At 44.2% G+C, this 20,826-nt stretch overlaps 1 protein-coding gene across 1 annotated transcript in view; it reads left to right on the top strand.

Annotated features, from left to right (window-relative positions):
- Nucleotides 1–20,826, top strand: part of SH3TC2 (SH3 domain and tetratricopeptide repeats 2) — a 64,650-nt gene that overhangs the window by 35,818 nt on the left and 8,006 nt on the right. The window contains exons 9-13 of the mRNA XM_019924682.3: nt 450–583; nt 3,338–3,379; nt 3,516–5,213; nt 5,322–5,502; nt 20,284–20,434. Coding sequence (XP_019780241.2) covers nt 450–583; nt 3,338–3,379; nt 3,516–5,213; nt 5,322–5,502; nt 20,284–20,434 — 2,206 coding nt within the window. The remainder of the gene's footprint in view (nt 1–449; nt 584–3,337; nt 3,380–3,515; nt 5,214–5,321; nt 5,503–20,283; nt 20,435–20,826) is intronic.

The following is a 20,826-nucleotide window of genomic DNA, read 5'->3' as shown; positions in this document are numbered from 1 at the left end:
TTAGTCCCGAGTGTTTTCTTGAAATAACCTGTCAAAGAAACATCTTTTAATGGTCCTTTTCCAACTCTTACATTTAGGGCAGCCAGTTCCTAGTTCTTCCCTTAAAAATAGTCACCATGTGGTCTCAAAGAATGGGTAGGAGTCGAAGGAAGGGGCTTTGCTTTTCTTGGGAGATGCAGTCTTAACAGGAGGGGTGTTTTCATTGCCACTTTGATCAATTCAGCAACGGCGTAGGTCAGTTCTGCACAGATGAGGTGCTACCAGCTCTTCTTCCTTGGCAGTATAAATAAATACATTATACAACAGTGAGATGAGGAGTCTGAGTTCAGCTCTGGGCACGTGGGTTGATGGCTCCTCTGTGTCCTTCACTACATCCTAGGGCGAAAAGAGAAGGGGTAGTGTCTGGAACCTTGCACTGATCTGTGTCCATGTCTTTTGCCTCAATACAGGAGCAAGAACGCCACCTTTTTCAGTGATGAGGAAAGATGCTCTCTGGGGGTCCCGGGAAGTGACAGGAAAGCTGAGTGTGCCAGCTTCCTCCACACGCTTGCTCAGACTGACATAACATCTGTCTACCGGCTTAGTGAGTGTTCGCTCCTCAGACCCTGTGAAAGCCCAGGCTCCTCAAGATTAAGGGGGTGTTCCTAACTAGAAACAGAATATCTCTAAAGTATAATCCTATGCATGAATGTGAGGCTATGACCACGGTTGAGTTGATGACCTGGGTCATATTTGATTAGCAGCATTTTCACTTTGCATTTCAGACAGTTCTGGAGTGGAGGGGGACTTGCTGCCTAGAAACTCTGAGATGTGATGAAATCAACTCCGCTATAGCATGGGAGGCTGGCCATATTGAGCCTCCCATTCTAATCCTGGAGAAGAAAACTCCCTGAGTTGTGGCTGAGGGTTTTCCTTCTAGGGCTGAAGTAGGTCTGGCTCCCCAGTAATAAAGGTGGAGCCATAGAATGTCATAGCTAGAAGGACCCTAAGAGATGACTTCTCCTCTTATTTTACAGATTAGGAAACTGAGGCCCAAGTGAATTAGTGCCTGAGCCAGGATAAGAACTGCCCTCCCCTATCTTCTCGTCAGGACAATCCCTACTTCACCACACTGCCCCTGACACAAAATGACATGGGACTGTCGGATGTGTTAGCTTTGGGTGGGTGAGGGACCTCAGTGCCTAGCACAGTTTTCAGCAGTGTCTGAATGACTGACTGAGTGAATGAATGATACTCTTTTCTTTTACTTTGGGAGGGGCCCACTGCTCTGTGTCAGGAAGTGCATTCATTGACAGGGTTTGAGGAGGGATTCCTGTTTCTCCTATCTCTTCAGTGATGGTGATGGTGTGTCTACTCCTGTATGGCCAGATTACATGGCAACACATTTCATGGGTGCAGCCAGAGATTCTGCAGAAGGGACCCTCAGGCCAGCTCCCGGAGCAGAGGTTGGAATTGCAGAGTTTCTCGCAGGCACAGGAACATTTGTGAAGAGCACCTCACCCAGGCATCAGCACCAGCCCTGGCAGCACTTTCTCACCGCAGACCGATCACACTGCCCCACCAGGCTGAGCCAGGAAGCTGAAGCTATGAATGCAGCCTGGTAGGCAGGAGGTCTGAAAGGTCTAAAAATCAAGGACTACTTGGGGTCTGCCTTGAAGGCAGGGTGGCTACAGGCTTGGATCCGGGGTATCTGCCAATCGTTGATCCAGTGGTTGAGAGAGGTCCAGGGGCAGGTCTCAGGCAGTCCATTAGCTCTTATCTACAGACCAGGAGTGCAAGGCTGCACAGGCTATCCCTGGCACCAAGGCAACCAGCAGAGGGTGCATCCTACTGGGAAATTCCAACTCCCCCAAGACCTATGCCCTGTAATTCTTCTTCCCAGAGGAAGCATTTTTTTGGTAACTCATGCATCATTTGTGCTCTCGGTGGTCCTGGCCTGCAGAGAAATGACTGCATAAGACTGGCACGTGTTCCGCAACGTCAGGGAGGGCCAGGTGCGTGAACAGCTCTCCAGAGTCCAGCTCTCTAGCTCTGCTGTGTTTGGCTGTGGGACCTTTGGGGGTTACAGATCTTAAGTGTGTGCAATGACACTCACAGAAGAAGCCTTCCCTAGAGAATAGCAAGTGGAGGCTTGACTTGGTGAGGGGCCTGCTACCCTCAAAGTGCACTGGAGAGCTCAGAGTGCAGGCACAGGTGGCTGGCTATTGCTTCTTTGCCAGGAAGAGGTAGAATCTTCTTTCTAGCAGCCCTTGTCCTATGGAGCATGAACCTGGCCTTTGCCTCCACAAGCTCCACTGTGGCTGCTTTAGCCAAGGGGGTCAACTTCTTTGCTGCCAAACCCCAGGTTGACTTCTTGGTTCTCACTTTGTCTTATTTCACTTTTGTTATGTTAGGTGGCTGCACCATAAGCCACCTTGGTCTCCTTGACTCCTCTTTTCTCTTTGCAGACTGCCTTTTCAGTCTCCTTCGTTGGCTCCCATCTGCAAGTAAATGCTGAAGTTTTTCTGGCTCATTCACGAATCCCCTCTCCCCACTCCTCCCCCACCTGCTTTGTATTTCCTTCCAAATCCTTCTTCTGGGACTTTGTCCCACTCTTTGTGACCTGTTGTCAGTCACAAATCCATATTTGCAAGTCTCCACTTTTCTCCTTGGCTGCAGATCTATTTCATTCTCTGCTAGAGCTCCTGCAAGTACCGCAAACTCAAGACGTCTAAAACTGCTCAAGACCGTCCCTTCTCCCACCTCATCCCACCAAGGTACTTTAGGGAACAAAACTTAGGAACTGTAGATGCTTCTTTACCTTCTTTTCTTCATTATTTACATTTGGTCGCCTCATGCTGTCAAATTTACAAAGCACATTGTGCACGCTGAGTCTGTCTGTTGAGTGGATGGATGATGAATGAATGGAGGAAGGAAGAAGGCTGTACATACATAAATGGGAGGCAGTGCCACAGAGTGCGCTGCCCTTGGAGTTCTGTTCATGGCTTTGTCATAAACTTGCTGAGACATTTGGGCCTTCATATTCCACCCCCTGCCCCCCCACCCATACCCACACCTCTTGTCATAGAGCTCATGTTTCTGGCTTTTCTTCTCTGACTCTGTTCTCGTTTCTACCTCAGTTCCCAACTGTAAGGTGAGTGAGTTAAACAAGATGATCTTCAGGTCCCTGCAGCATTGATGGTGAAGGGAAGATGCTGCCTGGTACCTTAGGGATGGCAGATGGTCTGAAACTGAAACACAAAGTGTCCTAAGGGGCCACTGGTCAGGGAGCACCTGTAGGCATAAGCATACTGGGCCATTCTGACCTAACATAGGTTCGTCCTTCATCTCTATCCAGGTGGGTTTGAATCCATCCAGAGTCTTCCAAACGATCTGAGCGGTGAGTAGAGATCATGCTGAACCTGACCTCCAGTCCTGTCCAGTCCTGTCCAGGATAGCGTCCTGTCCTCTTGCCAAGAGCTGGCCACCATAGTTGCAGGTACTTAGAGTTGCTCAATTCTGCCTGTCCCTTACAGCGTCCCAGCCCGAAGGCTTCAAGGAGACCCGGCCTGGTGGAGCCTGGGAGGAGCATCAGGCCGTGGGCTCCAGACAGTCCAGCAGCTCCGAGGACTCCAGCCTGGAGGAGGAGCTACTTTCAGCCTCCTCAGACACCTATCACCTGCCAGAGCCTGATGACCTCGATGACCCGGAGCTGCTCATGGACCTGAACACCGGTCAGGAGGAGGAGGAGGCTGAGAACTTCACCCCCATATTGGCTTTTCTGGATCACGAGGGTTATGCTGACCACTTTAAGAGCCTCTATGATTTTTCCTTCTCTTTCCTCACGACTTCCTTCTACAGCTACTCTGAGGAGGATGAGCTCGTGGCCTACCTGGAGGCCTCGAGGAAGTGGGCCAAGCGCAGCCACATGACCTGGGCCCATGCCCGGCTCTGCTTCCTCCTGGGCCGGCTAAGCGTTAGGAAGGTCAAACTCTCTCAGGCCAGGGTGTACTTTGAGGAGGCCATCCACATTCTCAACGGGGCATTTAAGGACCTATCCTTGGCGGCTGCCCTGTACATCAATTTGGCGGCCATCTACCTGAGGCAGAGGCTGAGGCATAAAGGCTCGGGCCTGTTGGAAAAGGCAGGTGCCATGTTGGTCTGCCTGCCTGACCGGGAGTATAGTGCCAAGAGTGAGCTGGATGTGGTGGCCTATGTGCTGAGGCAGGGCATTGTGTCGGGCAGCTGCCCCCTGGAGGCCAGAGCCTGCTTCCTGGCCGTCCGATTGCTCCTAATCCTCGGCCGGCACGATGAGGTCCTGCCCTTCGCTGAGCGCCTGCAGCTCCTCTCTGGACACCCTCCCACCTTGGATGCTGCAACCACTATCTTGAGTTTTCTCTATGACAAGAAATACCTGCCACACCTTGCGGTGGCTTCTGTCCGGCAACGTGGTACTCAGAGCACCCAAGGGATGGCCCTTCCAATTTGGCAGGTCCACCTGGTCCTCCAGAACACCACCAAGCTCCTTGGCATCCCCTCCCCAAGCTGGGGTGAAGTTTCTTCCCTGGCGTGCCCAGCACTCAGGCAGGCACTGGCTGCCTGTGAGGAGCAGGTGGATCAGAGCACCCAGAGGACCCTGTGTCTCATCCTGTCCAAAGTGTACCTCCAGCATAGGTCTCCTGATGGTGCCATCCACTACCTGAGCCAAGCCTTGATGCTAGGCCAGCTGCTGAGTGAGCAGGAAGCTTTTGAGTCTTCCCTCTGCTTGGCGTGGGCCTATCTCTTAGCCAGCCAGGCAAAGAAGGCTTTGGACATCCTTGAGCCACTATTATACTCCCTGAAGGAGACAGAGAGTGTTACCCAAAAGGGAGTGGTCCATAACCTCCTGGGACTCGCACTTCAAGGTGAAGGCCAGGTGAACAGGGCAGCCAACAGCTATCTTTGGGCCTTGAACAGAGCTCAGGAGGCAAGGGATGTGCGCAACCAGGCGGTGGCTTTGGCCAATCTTGGCCATCTGACCCTTAAATCCTGGACTCAGCAGCCAGCCAGGGACTATCTTCTGCAGGCTGTGCAACTCTATTCTAAACTCCAGGCCAGCATGGAGACAGACATGGAATTAGTACAGGTGCTTCTCTGGTTGGCCCAAGTTGAGGTGTATCGACACCAGCTGGCCAGTGGCCGCTTTTGTTACGAAATGGCATTGCTGTTTGGATTAAGGCATCAACACCTGAAGAGTGAGTATATCCCGTGCTGCTGGGATGCTTTAGAAATAAGTGTTAGAAGACATTTTTTCCTTTGTCCTATCTCCAGTCGTCTCATCCGTGTTCCTGCTTTATGTTCAGGTCAGCTTCAGGTCACCAAATCCCTCTGCCATTTCTACAGCTCTGTGTCCCCAAGCCCCGAGGCATGTATCACCTACCACGAGCACTGGCTTGCCCTGGCTCAGCAACTCAGGGACCGGGAGATGGAGGGGAGGCTGCTGGAGTCCCTTGGGCAGCTGTATCGGAACCTAAATACGGCCAGGTGAGTCCAAGCTCAGGGATAATTCTAGAACATCTTTTCTTCCTTAAGGAGAATCAGTATTCTTTCCCTCATGAAGTCAAGTCCAAATGCACGTGATATGTTTATGGCATCGTGGAAAAGAACGTGGTCTCTGCAGCCACATGGCAAACTCAGTGCCATCCATCACTTACTAGCTGTGTGACTTGGGGCAAGTTTTTACACTTCTCTGTGCCTCCGCTTCCTCACCAGTTAATGCACATGGGGTACTTGGAACAGTGCCTGGTAAACAGGGCTCAGTCATGTTGGTTATGTTACAATTACCTGTGTGTTTCTATAACAACCTATCAAGTGAATGTGGCTGAGGGTGCATAATTCAGAGAGGTGGCAGTTACACTGAGGACTGTGGAACCCTCAGGAGGTCTTCGTTACCTGAGGAGGTTGGTATTAGAGAAAGGACCAATGTAAATAAATGCACAGAAAACAGGGGTGTAAAATTTCACAGTAAAAATTTTTGATTGGAAACTTACCTTTAAAATGAAACTGGAGGGCTTCCCTGGTGGTGCAGTGGTTGAGAGTCCGCCTGCCAATGCAGGCGCGTCCAGAGCCTGTGCTCTGCAGCAGGAGAGGCCACAACAGTGAGAGGCCCCTGTATCGCAAAAATAAATAAATAAATAAAATGAAACTGGAAAGGATGAAACTAAGTTTATTTTCACTTTTTAGTTAAGAAGCTTAGGTTGTCATCGCAACTATGCACTAAACTGTAGAATAAATACACAACAAAAGAACTGTTAACTTTTCAGCTTAATTGTGTTGACAGAACTGTATAATAGCACAATTAAACCTCCTTTGTTTTGTGATTGACTTTTAGCACTCTCTTAGAAAGACTCATTTTTGCAAAAATATCCCAAAACTTAACTTTTTATCCAAGCCTTTTTTTTCACACTTTGATATTTAAATTATTCTCAGGTGGATTATCCTTCCATCTTTTGCTGATTTTCCCTTTTCTATCTTTTACTGGTCAAATCTACCTGATCCTCATTTGCCAGTGATATGGTCTGCAGTTCTGCTTTCTAACAAGCCTTTAATTGATTCCATTAAATTCTACATGGTTTGCAAGATATTTAATTTCACTTTGTGACAGATTAGCATTGTAACATTGTATTCATAATTATGACTGACTTCTAATGTAGAGCAGGGATAATTGCTAGTGTTGAGCAGGGAGAGGTGATTGAGGAGAAGCTATTTAAATGACAATTTTTGCTTTTCTAGGCAACGTGGTAACTTGGGCACCTGGTCCGTCAGATCACTAATAATCAGATAACGAATTCTCTCTTTCTCTTTCTCTCTCCCATTCTGTCTCCCTCTCCCTCATCTCGTCCCTCTAAGAATCAGGTATCCTCCAAATATCCCATTGCTTTAGTCCCAGGAAGGGAGTTTTGGATCCTTGCAGCCTGTGAGGGGACAGGAAGTTGGGCCCCAGCCGTACCATGCTTCTATTCAGAACACCCTAGGAGTTTGTATGGTTTTGGAGCAGATCCAGAAGGTATGCTTGAATTAACCTTAGAGATGAAATAGTCATATATTCATGGTGAGGCATAGTGAGAATGGGCTTTGGGAAAGCTGACTTTTAAGGAACTGGAGTATGGGGGGCAAACGTGTCAGGTTTATTGCCACCCCTCCCTGTGTACAAGTTCAGTCTCTGATTAATCACTGTCCAGTCCACCTACCCAACTGCCATCCTTTGTTCACAGCCTTCCTCCCACCTCCAGTTGTCAAAACCCACTGAAATCCTAAGGAGAAAACCAAAGAGTAAGCCCTGGATGCTCTCAACACAGAGTGCAGAGGCCTTTCTTAAGGCAGTGTGAAGGACCACTGGACTTCTTAGGTGATGGGAGTGATAGGAGAGAAGGAGTGGGGCTGTGCTTGCTCCAAGAAGTGTCTGGAGGAAGTCACAGGCCACAGAGAGGGAGAGGAGTGACCAAAACTGGATTAGGAGTCAGGAAACCTGAGCCTGCCATGAGCTAATAACATGTCCTTAAAGAAGTCTCTTGGTTGCCCCATTTATAAGGTTAAATTGAATGAGGTGCCTTCTAGTTCTAAAATGTTAGGCCTAGGACCAGCCAGCTATGCTATGCTGACACCGGCAATAGCCCTATTAGTCTAAGAATTCCTCCAGAGAGTCTTGAAGTTTGGAGGCAGATTCTTAAAGATGTGGGGCTTCAAGATCAAAGACCTAAACTTTTGGGGGTTTTGAAAGACTCTGCAGTAGCTTCAGAAGGTCTTGATGTAGTAACTATAAACTCCATCTGGGCAGACCTCGTGTCTGGCATAGAACAGGGAGACATACATGTTTGTGTGGGCAGCCAAGTAGTTAGTAAATTATTTATTTAGTCCACTAGCTCACAGCCCTGAGCTGCAGGCTGCGCACTGACTTGGCTGACTTGGCTGCCAGAGAGGAGATTCAGATGGAGAATGAGGGAGTTTGCCCGAGGGAGCCCTTGGTTTCTTTGCACAGGATTCACGTAAGGGAAAAATGGTGCTTGCAACTTGGAGGCAGACTTTCTGGTCTTCAGTGACAATTACAGTCGGCAGACGGCTGTCAGTGGAACCTCAGATGCCCTTTCCAACCGCCTGTTTAGAGCCTGACCTACAGAGCATTAGCTACAGAACAGAGTGGGTCTTTTCTCAGGGAGTTTGCACTGATAAGGACCCAAATAACAGATAGTGAACTGGAATATCAGGGATTACCACCCAAATCAAAAATAAATTTTTTTCCTAAAATTTAAGTTGTTTAAAATTCTATTATAATATTTGCTTATGGTAAAAAAAAAATTAAACCAGTACTGAAGGTTATAGTTGAAAAATAAAGGTCTTATTGCAACCTCCCTTTCCCTAAGACTCTTCAGAAGTAACTACTTAAAGATTTTTAAATATCCATCAAGAAATATTCTATACATATGAAAGATTATATATGATACATATTCTCTATATTAAATATATGTTAGGTATATATAATTTGCACATTTTTAGTTACTTAAATGGGATTATGATAGAAGCTCTGTTACATAATATACTCTCATGTTACTTTTTTCATTTAAAAATATCACTATGAAATGTTGATCCAGAATTTTATTCTACTATAGGAGCCCTTTTGATGTACTGGGTACTGTGGTAGATGGTGGGGAATTTAATGGTTAGGAAAACAATTTTCAAAAGAACTGTCCAAAAATGGAGCAGTCTACCCTATGTAGATGAGAGAGTGTTATCATTACAAGTATTCAAATAGAGGCTGGTTACTCAGGACTCTTATAGAAGAATGCCCCGAATTGAGCTTTTTATAATAGCTTTATTGAGATGTAATCATATAGCATAAAATTGTCTTTTAAATATACAGTTCAGTGATCTTTAGCATATTCACAGAGTTTTGTAACATTACCACTATCTAATTTCAGAACATTTTCATGGCTCCCAAAAGAAACCCTATACCCATTAGTAGTCACTTCTCATTAACCCACCCCTACCTAGCCTGGCAACCACCAATCTACTTTCTGTCTCTATGGATGTGCCAATTCTGAACATTTCATATAAATGGAATCATACAAGATATGGCCTTTTGTGACTGGCTTCTTTCACTTTGGGTAATGATTTCAAGGTTTATCCATGTTGTCACATGTATCAGTACTTCATTCCTTTTTATTGCTGAGTATTAGTCACGTTTACTTATCTAGTCATAAGTTGAAAGACATTTGAGTTGTTGCAACTTTATGGCTATTATGATTAATGCTGCTGTGTACATTCCTGAACAAGTTTTTGTGTGAATATATTTTTCCAATTCTCTTGTGTATGTACCTAGGAGCGGAATTTCAGGGTCATATGGTAACTCTATAGTTAAACTTCTGGAGAACTGCCAAAGTAGCTGCACCATTTTGCATTCCTTTGAGCAAAGTATGAGAGCTCCAATGTCTCCACATTCTTGCTAATACTTGTTATTGTGTGTCTTTTTTATTTTAGCCATCCTGTTAGGTATGAAGTGATATCTCACTGTGGGTTTGATTTACTTTCCCTAATGACTAAGATGTTGACCTTCGTTTCATGTGCTTACTGGTCATTTGTATATCTTTGGAGAAATGTCTCTTTAAATTCTTTGCCCCGTTTTTCTGTTGTTTGTCATTTAACTTTTGAGCTGTAAGAGTTCTTTATGTATTCTGGTAAAAATCTCTTATCAGATATATGATTTGCAAATATTTTCTCCCAATCCATATGTTTTCTTTTCACTTCCTAGATGGCATCTTTTGAAGTACAAGTGTTTTTAATTTTGATGAAGTTCAGTTTATCTATTTTTTTAATCGTTGCCTAATCTAAGGTCACAAAAATTTACCTCTTTGTTTCCCTCTAAGCGTTTTGTCATTTTAGCCCTTACATTTGGGTCAATCAGCTGTTTTGAGTTAATTTTTGATTATGGTGTGAGATAGGGGTCCAGTTTGATTCTTTTGTGTGAATATCCAGTTGCCCAAGTACCACGTTTTGAAAAAATTATTTTTCCCCATTGAATGTTTTCAGCACCCTTGTTTAAAATCAGTCGACCATAAATGTAAAGGTTTATTTCTGGGTGCTAAATTCTATTCCATATATCTATATGTCTGACCTATGCCAGACTACACTATTGTGTTTATTATTGCTTCATGGTAAGTTTTAAATTGGGAAGTGTGAGTCTCCCAAACTTGTTATTCTTTTTCAAGGTTGTTTTGGCTATTTTGGGTCCCTTGCCTTTCCATATGAAATTTAGCATCAGCTTTCAATTTCTGCAAAGAAGCCAGCTGGGATTTTGATAGGGATAATGTTGAATCTGTAGATCAATTTGGGTAATATTGCCATCTTAACAGCATCATGCCTTCCAATTCATGAACCTGGAATGTCTTTTCATTTATTTAGGCATGCTTTAACCCCTATCAACAGTGTGTTGTAGTTTTAGAATATTATTTTTGCACTCCTTTTGTTAAATATTCTGAAGTAGTTTTTGATGCTATTGTAAATGGAATTGTCTTCTGAATTTCACTTTCAGATTGTTCATTGACACTGTATAGAAATACAGCTGATTTTTGTATGTATTCTTTTTATTTCTGTAATTATTTCTGTTAGTAGTAATGTCACCGCTTTAGTTCATAGTCTTTTATCTTATTTTTCTTGACCAGACTAACAAAAGCTTTTAAAGGAACCAACCTTTGATTTTATTGATTTTCTCCATTGTTTTTCTATTCTCTACATCTTTTTTTCTGATTTAATATTTATTATTTTTCTTAATTGTGCTTGCTTTGGTTTTACCTTGCTCTTTTTTTTTCAAGTGTCTCAAGGTAGAATGTTAGTTTATTTATTTGAGATCTTTCTTCTTCTTTAATATAAATATTTACAGCTACAAGTTTCTCTCTGATCACTGCTTTCACTCCATTTACTCCAGTTTTGGTGTGTTGTATTTTTGTTTTCATTCATCTCAAAGTATTTTCTAATAGCCCTTGTGATTTCTTCTTTGACCCCTTGGTTATTTAGGAGTGTGTTGTTTAAATTTCACATATTTGTGAATTTCCCAAATTTCCTTTTGTTACCAATTTCTGATATCATTCAGTTGTGGTGGGAGAACATACTTTGTGTGATTTCCTTTTAAATTTATTGAGAAAGGCCTACCATATGGTCTATTCTGGAGGATGTTCCATGTGCACTTAAGAGGAATGTGTATCTGCCATTATTTTCATTGTTTTTAGAGATGTCTGTTAGGTCTAATTGATTTATAGCTAAAGTCTTCTATTTCCTTTTGTTCTCATGTCTAGTTGTTCTATCCATTATTGAAAGTGGGGTATTTAAGTATCCAGTTATTGTGGTTGAATTGTCTATTTCTCCCTTCAAGTGTGTCAGCTTTTTCTTCATGTACTTTGAGGCTCTATTTTTAGATGCATTATTTTTCTAATTGTTATGTCTTCTGAATGGAATGACTCTTTTATCATTATAAAATTTTCTTTATTGTCTTTCGTGGCAATTTTGTTATTTTTATCTGATATTAGTATAGCCATTCAAGGTCTTGTTGGATGGTGTATCCAAAAGTTTTCCATACTTCTACTTTTAATCTATTTGTGTCTTTCAAACTAAAGTGTATCTCTTGTAGACAGCATACAGTTGAGTCATATTTTTTGTTATTGTTGTTTTGTTGTTTGTTTTTAAAAATCCATTCTGCCAATCTCTGTCTTTTGAGTGGAGTGGTCAATCCATTTACACTTGATGTGATTACTGGTAAGGTGGGATTCATGTCTGCCTGTTTTGCTATTTGTTTTCTATGTTTCTTATATCTTTTGAAAATTCTTCCTTTTCTTCTTTCTTTTGTGTTAAATAGATATTTTCTGTTGTTCCATTTTAAATTTGTCATTTCTTTTACTATGTTTCTTTCAGCTCTTTTCTTAGTGGTTACCCTGGGGATTATAATTAACATCTTAATTAATAACAACCTCAGGGGTTTCCTTGGCATGCACACAGTTTTATACTTGTGTGGTCTTTTAGATTCCTGGCATTACCCTGGAGCTTTTCAAAGCCTCCAATGGACATTTCATTTCCCAGATTTTCCTTTTGTTTTTTATTTTTTGTCAGTGTATTGTTTGCTCCACCACCTCAGACAGCAGCAATGTTAAACAATTGCTGCTGATCTTTTTGGACCAACACCTCAGGGAAAAGATTGTTTTATACTGAGCCATCTCTGAGTTAGTTTATGTAAAACAAGCCCTGTGAGTGGAGGCTTTCAATGAACTTCCAAGCAGGTAAAATCGTGACAATTCCCTGGGGATAGAATGCTGGGGAATTCCACACTCATTGTGCTCTTTTCAGTGGCGCTAGGCTGCTTGTTTTCCCAGCTACCACGGTTGAGAGGCTTTTAGTTTTTAAGGCTGTCACAGAGCGGGGGAGAGAAGATGTCTCTAGAGCAACTTAAAAAGCAACAAAAGTCACTATTCTTAAGGAGATTCAGCTGTTCTTGAGTAACCACTCCTTGAATAGTTGCAAGCCTTTTGTTAATTTCCAGAGTTCTGAAAAGTTGGTTGTGACAATTTTTGCCCAGGTTCTCATTGCTCTTGTGGGGGACTGATTTTCAGAGATCCTTAGTTCATCATTCTGGAAGTTGATCCAGATTAGGATTTCTTAATCCTAGTATTCTATAATTCTAATATCTGAGATTCGTATTTGTATAATTGGGAGGAAATAAACATCCACTTTTCCTCCTTTCCTACTAATATGAGCAATACTAAGAGGAAGATGGGAAGTACCTTAGGTGTCAGAGGAAGCCTCTGCAAACATAAGGTGGTTATCCCTTTTCAGGATGCTCAGTTCATCAAGGAGAACTGCTATTAATGCTATATTTATTTAGTATGTATAAATCACCTACTCCTACAAAGACTTCGTGAAAAAAAAGAAAAGAACAAAGACCAGCTAACAGATGTAGATTAACAGGTGTTTCCATGCACCTGGAGGTGGTTACTGTAATTTTGCTCTAAGCTTCCTGGTAGCTGAGGTAAAAGGGGAAAAACCATAGGAGGCTCCCACTGTCTGATAAAAGAATATAAACAAATGTATCTGTTGGAGCAGATTTGTTCCTGGCACTGATTTCTAGGAGAAATTTATTAAGTGGGTTTTGATGTAATGGACACATTTTTTCAACTAAACTACCCCCATGGGATTTCCATTCTCACAAAGCTCAAAGCCATAGCAGGCAAAGGCAGGAAGCGTTCATGGGCGAGATGACAGGCATCTGCAGGGGCAGGTTTGGAGGGAGAGGAAAGAACACTTTCAGCTGCCGGTTGGTGCATCTGTCAGGGAAAACTTCATAAAGGTGATAGCATTTAAAGATGCCCTGGAGGGATAGGAAAGATTTTGAAAAGTGGGGAAGGGTAAGAGAATACCATTTTGGGCCAAGGGAATAGCCATAGCAATGGAAAGGTGAGGATACATTTGAAAGATATTCCGTAGGTTTCACAGACTGAGTTTGATGTTTCTCTGGGTATAGGTACTAAAGGAGAGAGAGGACTACAGCCTATCCCCCAGGAGGAGATGTGGAGGTTGGATGGGGGCAGGGGGTTGCAGTGGGCCTCTGGACTGGCACAGTCAGCATCCCTATTGAAAATGATGGTCATAATAGTAACAGAAGGCATTCAGTGAGCATGCACTGATTACCAAGCAGTGTGCAATCTCAGGATGACCATATGAGGGAGAAAGAGTTGTAGAAATTGAGAACTAGACATATCTCCAAAGAAGATATACAGACTGCCAACAAACACATGAAAGAATGCTCAATATCATTAATCATTAGAGAAATGCAAATCAAAACTACAATGAGATATCATCTCACACCAGTCAGAATGGCCATCATCAAAAAATCTAGAAACAATAAATGCTGGAGAGGGTGTGGAGAAAAGGGAACACTCCTGCACTGCTGGTGGGAATGTGAATTGGTACAGCACCTATGGAGAACAGTATGGAGGTTCCTTAAAAAACCACAAATAGAACTACCATACGACCCAGCAATCTCACTACTGGGCATATACCCTGAGAAAACCATAATTCAAAAAGAGTCATGTACCACAATGTTCATTGCAGCTCTATTTACAATAGCCAGGACATGGAAGCAACCTAAGTGTCCATCATCGGATGAATGGATAAAGAAGATGTGGCACATATATACAATGGAATATTATGCAGCCATAAAAAGAAACGAAACTGAGCTATTTGTAATGAGGTGGATGGACCTAGAGTCTGTCATACAGAGTGAAGGAAGTCAGAAAGAGAAAGACAAATACCATATGCTAACACATATATATGGAATTTAAGAAAAAAAAAAGTCATGAAGAACCTAGGGGTAAGACAGGAATAAAGACACAGACTTACTAGAGAATGGACTTGAGGATATGGGGAGGGGAAAGGGTAAGCTGTGACAAAGCGAGAGAGAATGGCATGGACATATGTACACTACCAAACGTAAAATAGATAGCTAGTGGGAAGCAGCCGCATAGCACAGGGAGATCAGCTCGGTGGTTTGTGACCACCTAGAGGGGTGGGATAGGGAGGGTGGGAGGGAGGGAGACGCAAGAGGGAAGAGATATGGGAACATATGTATATGTATACTGATTCACTTTGTTATAAAGCAGAAACTAACACACCATTGTAAAGCAATTATACTCCAATAAAGATGTAAAAAAAAAAAAAAAAGAGGTCAAGTAACTTGCATGAAGCCACACAGCAGAGCTTGATACCCAATCTGTGTCTAGAACAAGAGTCAGCACACTAATAAAAACTCAGATAGTAAATGTTTTAGGCTGTCTGTCCATGTGGTCTCTCTCACAACTACTCTGTTCTGCAGTTGTAGTGTGAAAACAGCCATAGATAATATATAAATGAATGTGGCTGTGTTCCCGTAAGACTTTGTTTACAAAAGCAGGTGGAAGGCTGGATTTGGCTCATGGGCCATAGTTTGCCAACCCTTGGCCTAGAGTGCTTGTCCTTAACTACTCTGTATGTATTCTGCCTGCTCAGCCAATAATTTTCACCCTCAATAAGCAGTAGGTGTAGATGACGGTATGGTGAAACCTCTCAGAATTGTATGGATGAGAATGGCCTCATTTGTCTTCTGCTCTGACCTCCGCCTGCTATGGAGAGTCCAGACTGCTTATACTACCTGCCTCACCGGTATTAGCGCAGATCCCTGAATCCTTAATTTAAGGTGGTTTTCACCACCCATTACTGCTTTTTTACTTATTTATATTCCTCCTATTTGAAAGGTTTTCTCTAGGGTTTAGTGATGGTGGATAGTAAGGGAGGGCAAGTAGATGGTGAAAACTTTGGCTCAGCCTTCAGGATTTTGTCTTGGGACACTTTGCTGTCCCTTTGTTCAGTACCTTCTGAGTCTTGCTTTCTCTGCCTTCAGGGTGATGACTACAGAATTTAGTTTGATGAAGTTTTTCAATCTCTCAATGAGAAAGGTCTTTAGGGGGTCTTGTCTTCTGTCCCCAGGTGACACAATACAGACTGTACTCTAGAATGTCTATAGACTCAGTTCTAGAGCTGAACCAGGTGGGGTCCATGAGAACTTTGTGGCTCTTTTGGATAGATTCAACAGATACTTGCTGAACATCTACTATGGCCCAGGCACTGTGCTAAAAACTGGACAAATGAGATATAGTCCCTGAGCTCACAATGCTTATCATCTAGTTCAGGAAGTAGATATTATATACATAATCGCCAGAGGTATCACATAAATGGTGCTAAGTGCCACAAAGGGTGTGCATATTATATTTTAGAAAGAAATGCCTTGCATGCAACAAGTCTTTGCAAAATAATGATTCTTTGCATGTGAATACAATAGTAGCCTATAAGTCCTTATTCCTGGCTCTTATTCTTATCCTGTGCATCTTACTTCTGTGGAACTGAAAAAAAAATGCTTCAGTGTTTGGTTTTCAGTATAGTTAATATGACTAATCCCTAACATTTTTAGAATCATAAACAAGGAAAGAATTGCTTTTGCTGACACGTTCTCGTTTGATCACAAGGCTAGGATGTACCACACCACCCAATTTTTGCCAATGGGGGTGCTTTGTTCAGGGTGTGAGGTAGCCTATGTCCTTCAGAATTTTGAAGTTGTTAAAGTGGTAAAATAAGCAAAACCTTCCCACAAGCTGATTTCTGAGCCAGAAATTGAGCACTGCTTGAGGGTTTGTAGGGGGCTCTGGAGTCCATTCTCAGGGTTAGATCCTGGGATTTAGATCTCAGGGTTTATTACCTGGTCTGTGTTACTTACTCTTCAAAGCCTTATTTTTCCCATTTGTATATAGATATGATAATAGTACCGCTCTCTTAGTGGTGTTGTGATGATTAAATGAAATTAGGCATGTAAAGCCCCTAGCACATGCTAAGTGCTCAATAAATGTTAAGTAACATTTGCTGTCATTGCTGTTATTACAAGACAAAACAGCAGAGAGCTCAACATAAAACTTTAGAAATGAGCTGTGCAAACATGGACACGTTTTTAAAAACGCACTGGGTTTCTTTATGTACGAAATGGGCTAAGAACTCTCATGGCTTGGGGTTTCTGTGAGGAGTAAATGAGAGAATGTGTACTGAAAGTTTGTATCGCAGCACCTGGCCCAGGGTCAGCCCCTTGTGAGTAGCAATTCTCATTATGGAAACAGGATAAGACCAGTTAGTGGAGGCTGGGCTCTGGCCAGAGGTCAAACATTCATCCAGGCAGGGGAGGGATCTGGAAAACCACAGCAGGGGTTGGTAAGAGGAAGTCTGGGAATGCAGGTGTATTGAGGTCACCTCACCACAGGCTCATGGCTGATGTCCACACAGGAAGGAAGAAACAAGGACTCAGCCACAGAGATTGAACTTTGGGGGCAGGAAAAATGAGAAAAAGAGAAACCTGAGGGTTTGAGAGGAGAGGAGATACCATGCCAGGGCCCAGGCATAGCTAGCCGGGAATGCATGAGACTTCAGATCAAGACTGAATTCGTGCTGTTCCACCAGCCGTGCTCCTTACTTCTTTGATTTGGGAGCTGAGCCCACACCTAGAGCCTGCAGGTGGTGGCTGGAGGAATTGAGGTGCTGGGACATTCCAGGCCAAGCTAGTGGCTTATCTGGTGGGTGATATAGTGACAGATACAAACACACGGGGTGGTGAATGGTGATAGGAAACAACCAAGGAAGCTGGAGACCACTTCCCAATTCTAGACCATAAGGCATTTGTCTTTTATTGGAGTCATGGATCAGGTATAAGACTTAGTGGAGGCAGTGGTCTTTGGAAAACCCATGCACGTAGAATCTTTTTTTTTTTAATACATTTATTTTATTTATTTTATTATTTTTGGCTACATTAGGTCTTTGTTGCTGCGCGTGGGCTTTCTCTAGTTGTGGCGAGCAGGGGCTACTCTTCGTTGCGTTGCGCAGGCTTCTCATTGCAGTGGCATCTCTTGTTGCGGAGCACGGGCTCTAGGCACATGGGCTTCCGTAGTTGTAGCACGTGGGCTCAGTAGTTGTGGCTGGCAGGCTCTAGAGCACAGGCTCAGTAGTTGTGGCGCACAGGCTTAGTTGCTCCATGGCATGTAGGACCTTCCCGGACCAGGGCACGAACCTGCATTGGCAGGCGGATTCCTAACCACTGCGCCACCAGGGAAGCCCGCACATAGAGTCTTGATAGTGCAATGTGAGCATCTGGGTCTCTGTAAGTCCTGCCTTCCCTCATGGGGTGTTTCCTGGAGAGGAATACTGACCTCCTCTCTTCCACAGTCATAGTGAGCTCAGAGAGAAAAATTCTGAGATCGTAATGCCTGCTCTGTGAGTTGGCTTCTCTGTGATAACCCAAATCTTGCTCCCTGGGGGTCTGGAGAAAACAACCATAGCCCAGGGGTCTCCCAGGACAGCAAATGGTAATAAACAAAAACAGAGCAGGAAATAGGATCAGGATGAGATGTATGGCTCCTCTCTTCATTAACTCTTCCAGTGGGAGTAGGGAGAGCAGTAGAGGCCAGGCCTGCAGAACCTGTTAGCCCTGCTGGGCATTTGGTGGATACGGAGTGGGTGAGAGAAGGACAGGGCTTCCTATAGTAAAGGAGGCCTGTGGTTATCAGGCCAAGGAGGTTGGTGACCACCTCAGCACAGTGTGCAGCTTCTCAGCTCACAGCACAGTCTGAGCAGCAAGTCTGACATTCTGATTCTTGACAGAGGGTGGCCAGTGCCCATCGTTGATGTCAATAAATATCATGTCAAGAGCAGGGCAGTAGGGAAAACTAGAGTTCTTTCTTCTCAAGACTTACAAGGGCCAAATGCCTGGCACTTTCTACAGAAGGCTAATAGTTGCCTCATTGCCAAGATGAATCAGGGCCTCATTAGTCACAAGCAATGCTTGTTTCCATCACTGTGCACAAGGGGGCCTGGGGGCTGGGTTGCCCATCATGAGATGGTAGCCATGTTTGATGAGGACCTCCTAACTGTTTACAGACTTGGGGGGTGACGGTCAGTGTTTCTAGAAGGATTTGCATGGTTTGGTGCAGTGGTTCTCAAACTTCAATGCACAGGAGCATAACCTGGGTGTGTCTAAGAAATTCAGATTCCTGGCTGGTTACCATGATGATTCTGATTCAGTCAGTCTGAGGGAGCTCTGGGAGTCTGTGTTTTTAATAAGCTCCACAGGTAATGCTGGTGCAGGTGGGCCATGAATCACAGTGTGAGGAATATGGGTATTGTGGGACGAGTCCTGGACTGGGACTCAGGAGAGCAGAGTTCTGGCCTTTGATTGTCCCCCAGTGTGGTGTGCAACCTTGTGCAAGTCACCTCCCATCTCCGGGCCTGTTTTCTCTGTAGAAAAAGAAGAGAGTCTCAACCCAAGCTGCACAATAGAGTCACAATAGTAACTAATAAGGAGCTTTGACAAAATGCTGGTGCCTGAGCTAGAGTGTCCCAGGCTAGCATGACATGTCAACACATTGGGGTGACTTCGCCTGTGTATGCATGTTTAAAGAGTTTCCAGATGATTCTAATTACTGCTGGAGTTGAGAACTACTATCTAGGTGATGCCCAGGGCTGATTCTTGTTCTGGAATTCTGAACCTGTTCAACACTGCATTACCTATGCCTCATTTCTTCATTAATTCCTGACATGGAGCAAGAGTTTTCTGCATAAACAATTTCCAGATAATTAAAGAGTACTCTGTTAAGCACCAAAACTTTCACCCTTCTTTGATTTTTCTTCTTATACAAACATCAAAATCTTTTTGATGATTTAAAGTTACCACTATGGGACTTCCCTGCTGGCGCAGTGGTTAGGAATCCGCCTGCCAATGGTGGGGACACGGGTTCGATCCCTGGTCCAGGAAGATCCCACATGCCGCGGAGCAGCTAAGCCCGTGTGCCACACCTACTGAGCCTGTGCTCTAGAACCCATGAGCCACAACTACTGAAGCCTGTGCTCCCTAGGACCCACGCACTGCAACTACTGAAGCCCGCATGCTCTAGGACCTGCGTGCCGCAACTACTGAGCCCGCGTGCTGCAACTACTGAGCCCGCGTGCTGCAACTACTGAAGCCTGTGTGCTGCAACTACTGAAGCTTGCATGCCTAGAGCCCATACTCTGCAACAAGAGAAGCCACCGCAATGAGAAGCCCGTGCACCGCAACAAAGAGTAGTCCCAGCTCGCCACAACCAGAGAAAGCCCGCGCGCAGCAATGAAGACCCAGCGTGGCCAAAAATAAAGTAAAATTAAAAAAAAAATAATAAAGTTACCACTGTGGTCATTCTTTTGTGATTTATTCAATAAATATGCATTTGGCATCCACTGTGTTAGGGCCTTATGAAAAAATGTTATAGAGTAGTCAAAAGTTGGGTGGACCATGGGCCAGTAATAATAAAAATGATAACTAACATTTAAACATTCATCAAGTGCTTACTCTATGGTAGGCACTGTTCTAAGCACTCTATCTCATTTAGTCCTCACAACCATCCTCTGAGGCAGGTACAGTTTATCCCCATCTTACAGATGGGAAAACCAAGTCACAGAGAGATTCTGTACTTTCTCAAGTTCTCACAGCTGGTTTAGGCAGATCCAAGATTCAGATCAGTCCTCCATCTCTCTGTGTGTTCTGAAATAATGTTGTTCCCCTGCCCCTCAATCTCTCTGTGTGTTCTGAAACAATGTTGTTCCCCTGCCAGAGCTTCGGTTTCCTCCTGTGCAGAGTGAGTCTGGGCCGCTTTGAACCCTCATACCTTATGAGTCCATGTCCACCCCCAGGTCCCTTAGGAGGTCCCTCACCTGCATCAAGGAGAGCCTGCGTATCTTCGTTGACCTGGGGGAGAGAGACAAGGCTGCTGAGGCCTGGCTTGGGGCTGGGCGACTCCACTACCTCATGCAGGAAGACGAGCTGGTGGAGCTGTACCTGCAGGTAGGCCTCCTGCAGAGCTTATCTGCTGACCTGGGCCATGCGGGGAGGCAGCTGTACCCTCCAAAGTGATCAGCTAGAACTAGGGAGAGGTGATGTCCTCGTCAAGCCCTTGGAGGGATGGTCAACTCTGGGCTGCTCCCTGAACCCAAGATGGAAACCAAGGTGGTCTGGCAGGCTGAATACAAGCAGCAAAGGGCCAGTCCCCGAGTCCCATATGCACGTGGGAGCTCGCAAAGAACATGGTGGGAGACTCGTTCATCTGTCATGTCAGTTTTATCCATTTTTCCAAAACTTGACACACACCTTGACTTCAGGGTTTTGCTGCAGTTTGAGGGAAGGTTGACATGTGTGTGGTATTAACATTATTGTTCTTTTATGATTTTTTGGTTTGC

The sequence above is a fragment of the Tursiops truncatus genome, chromosome 3, assembly GCF_011762595.2.
Source record: "Tursiops truncatus isolate mTurTru1 chromosome 3, mTurTru1.mat.Y, whole genome shotgun sequence".
NCBI lineage: Eukaryota > Metazoa > Chordata > Mammalia > Artiodactyla > Delphinidae > Tursiops > Tursiops truncatus.
Note: the sequence above shows the minus strand (reverse complement) of the source record. Positions and strands in the feature narration are given on the sequence as shown.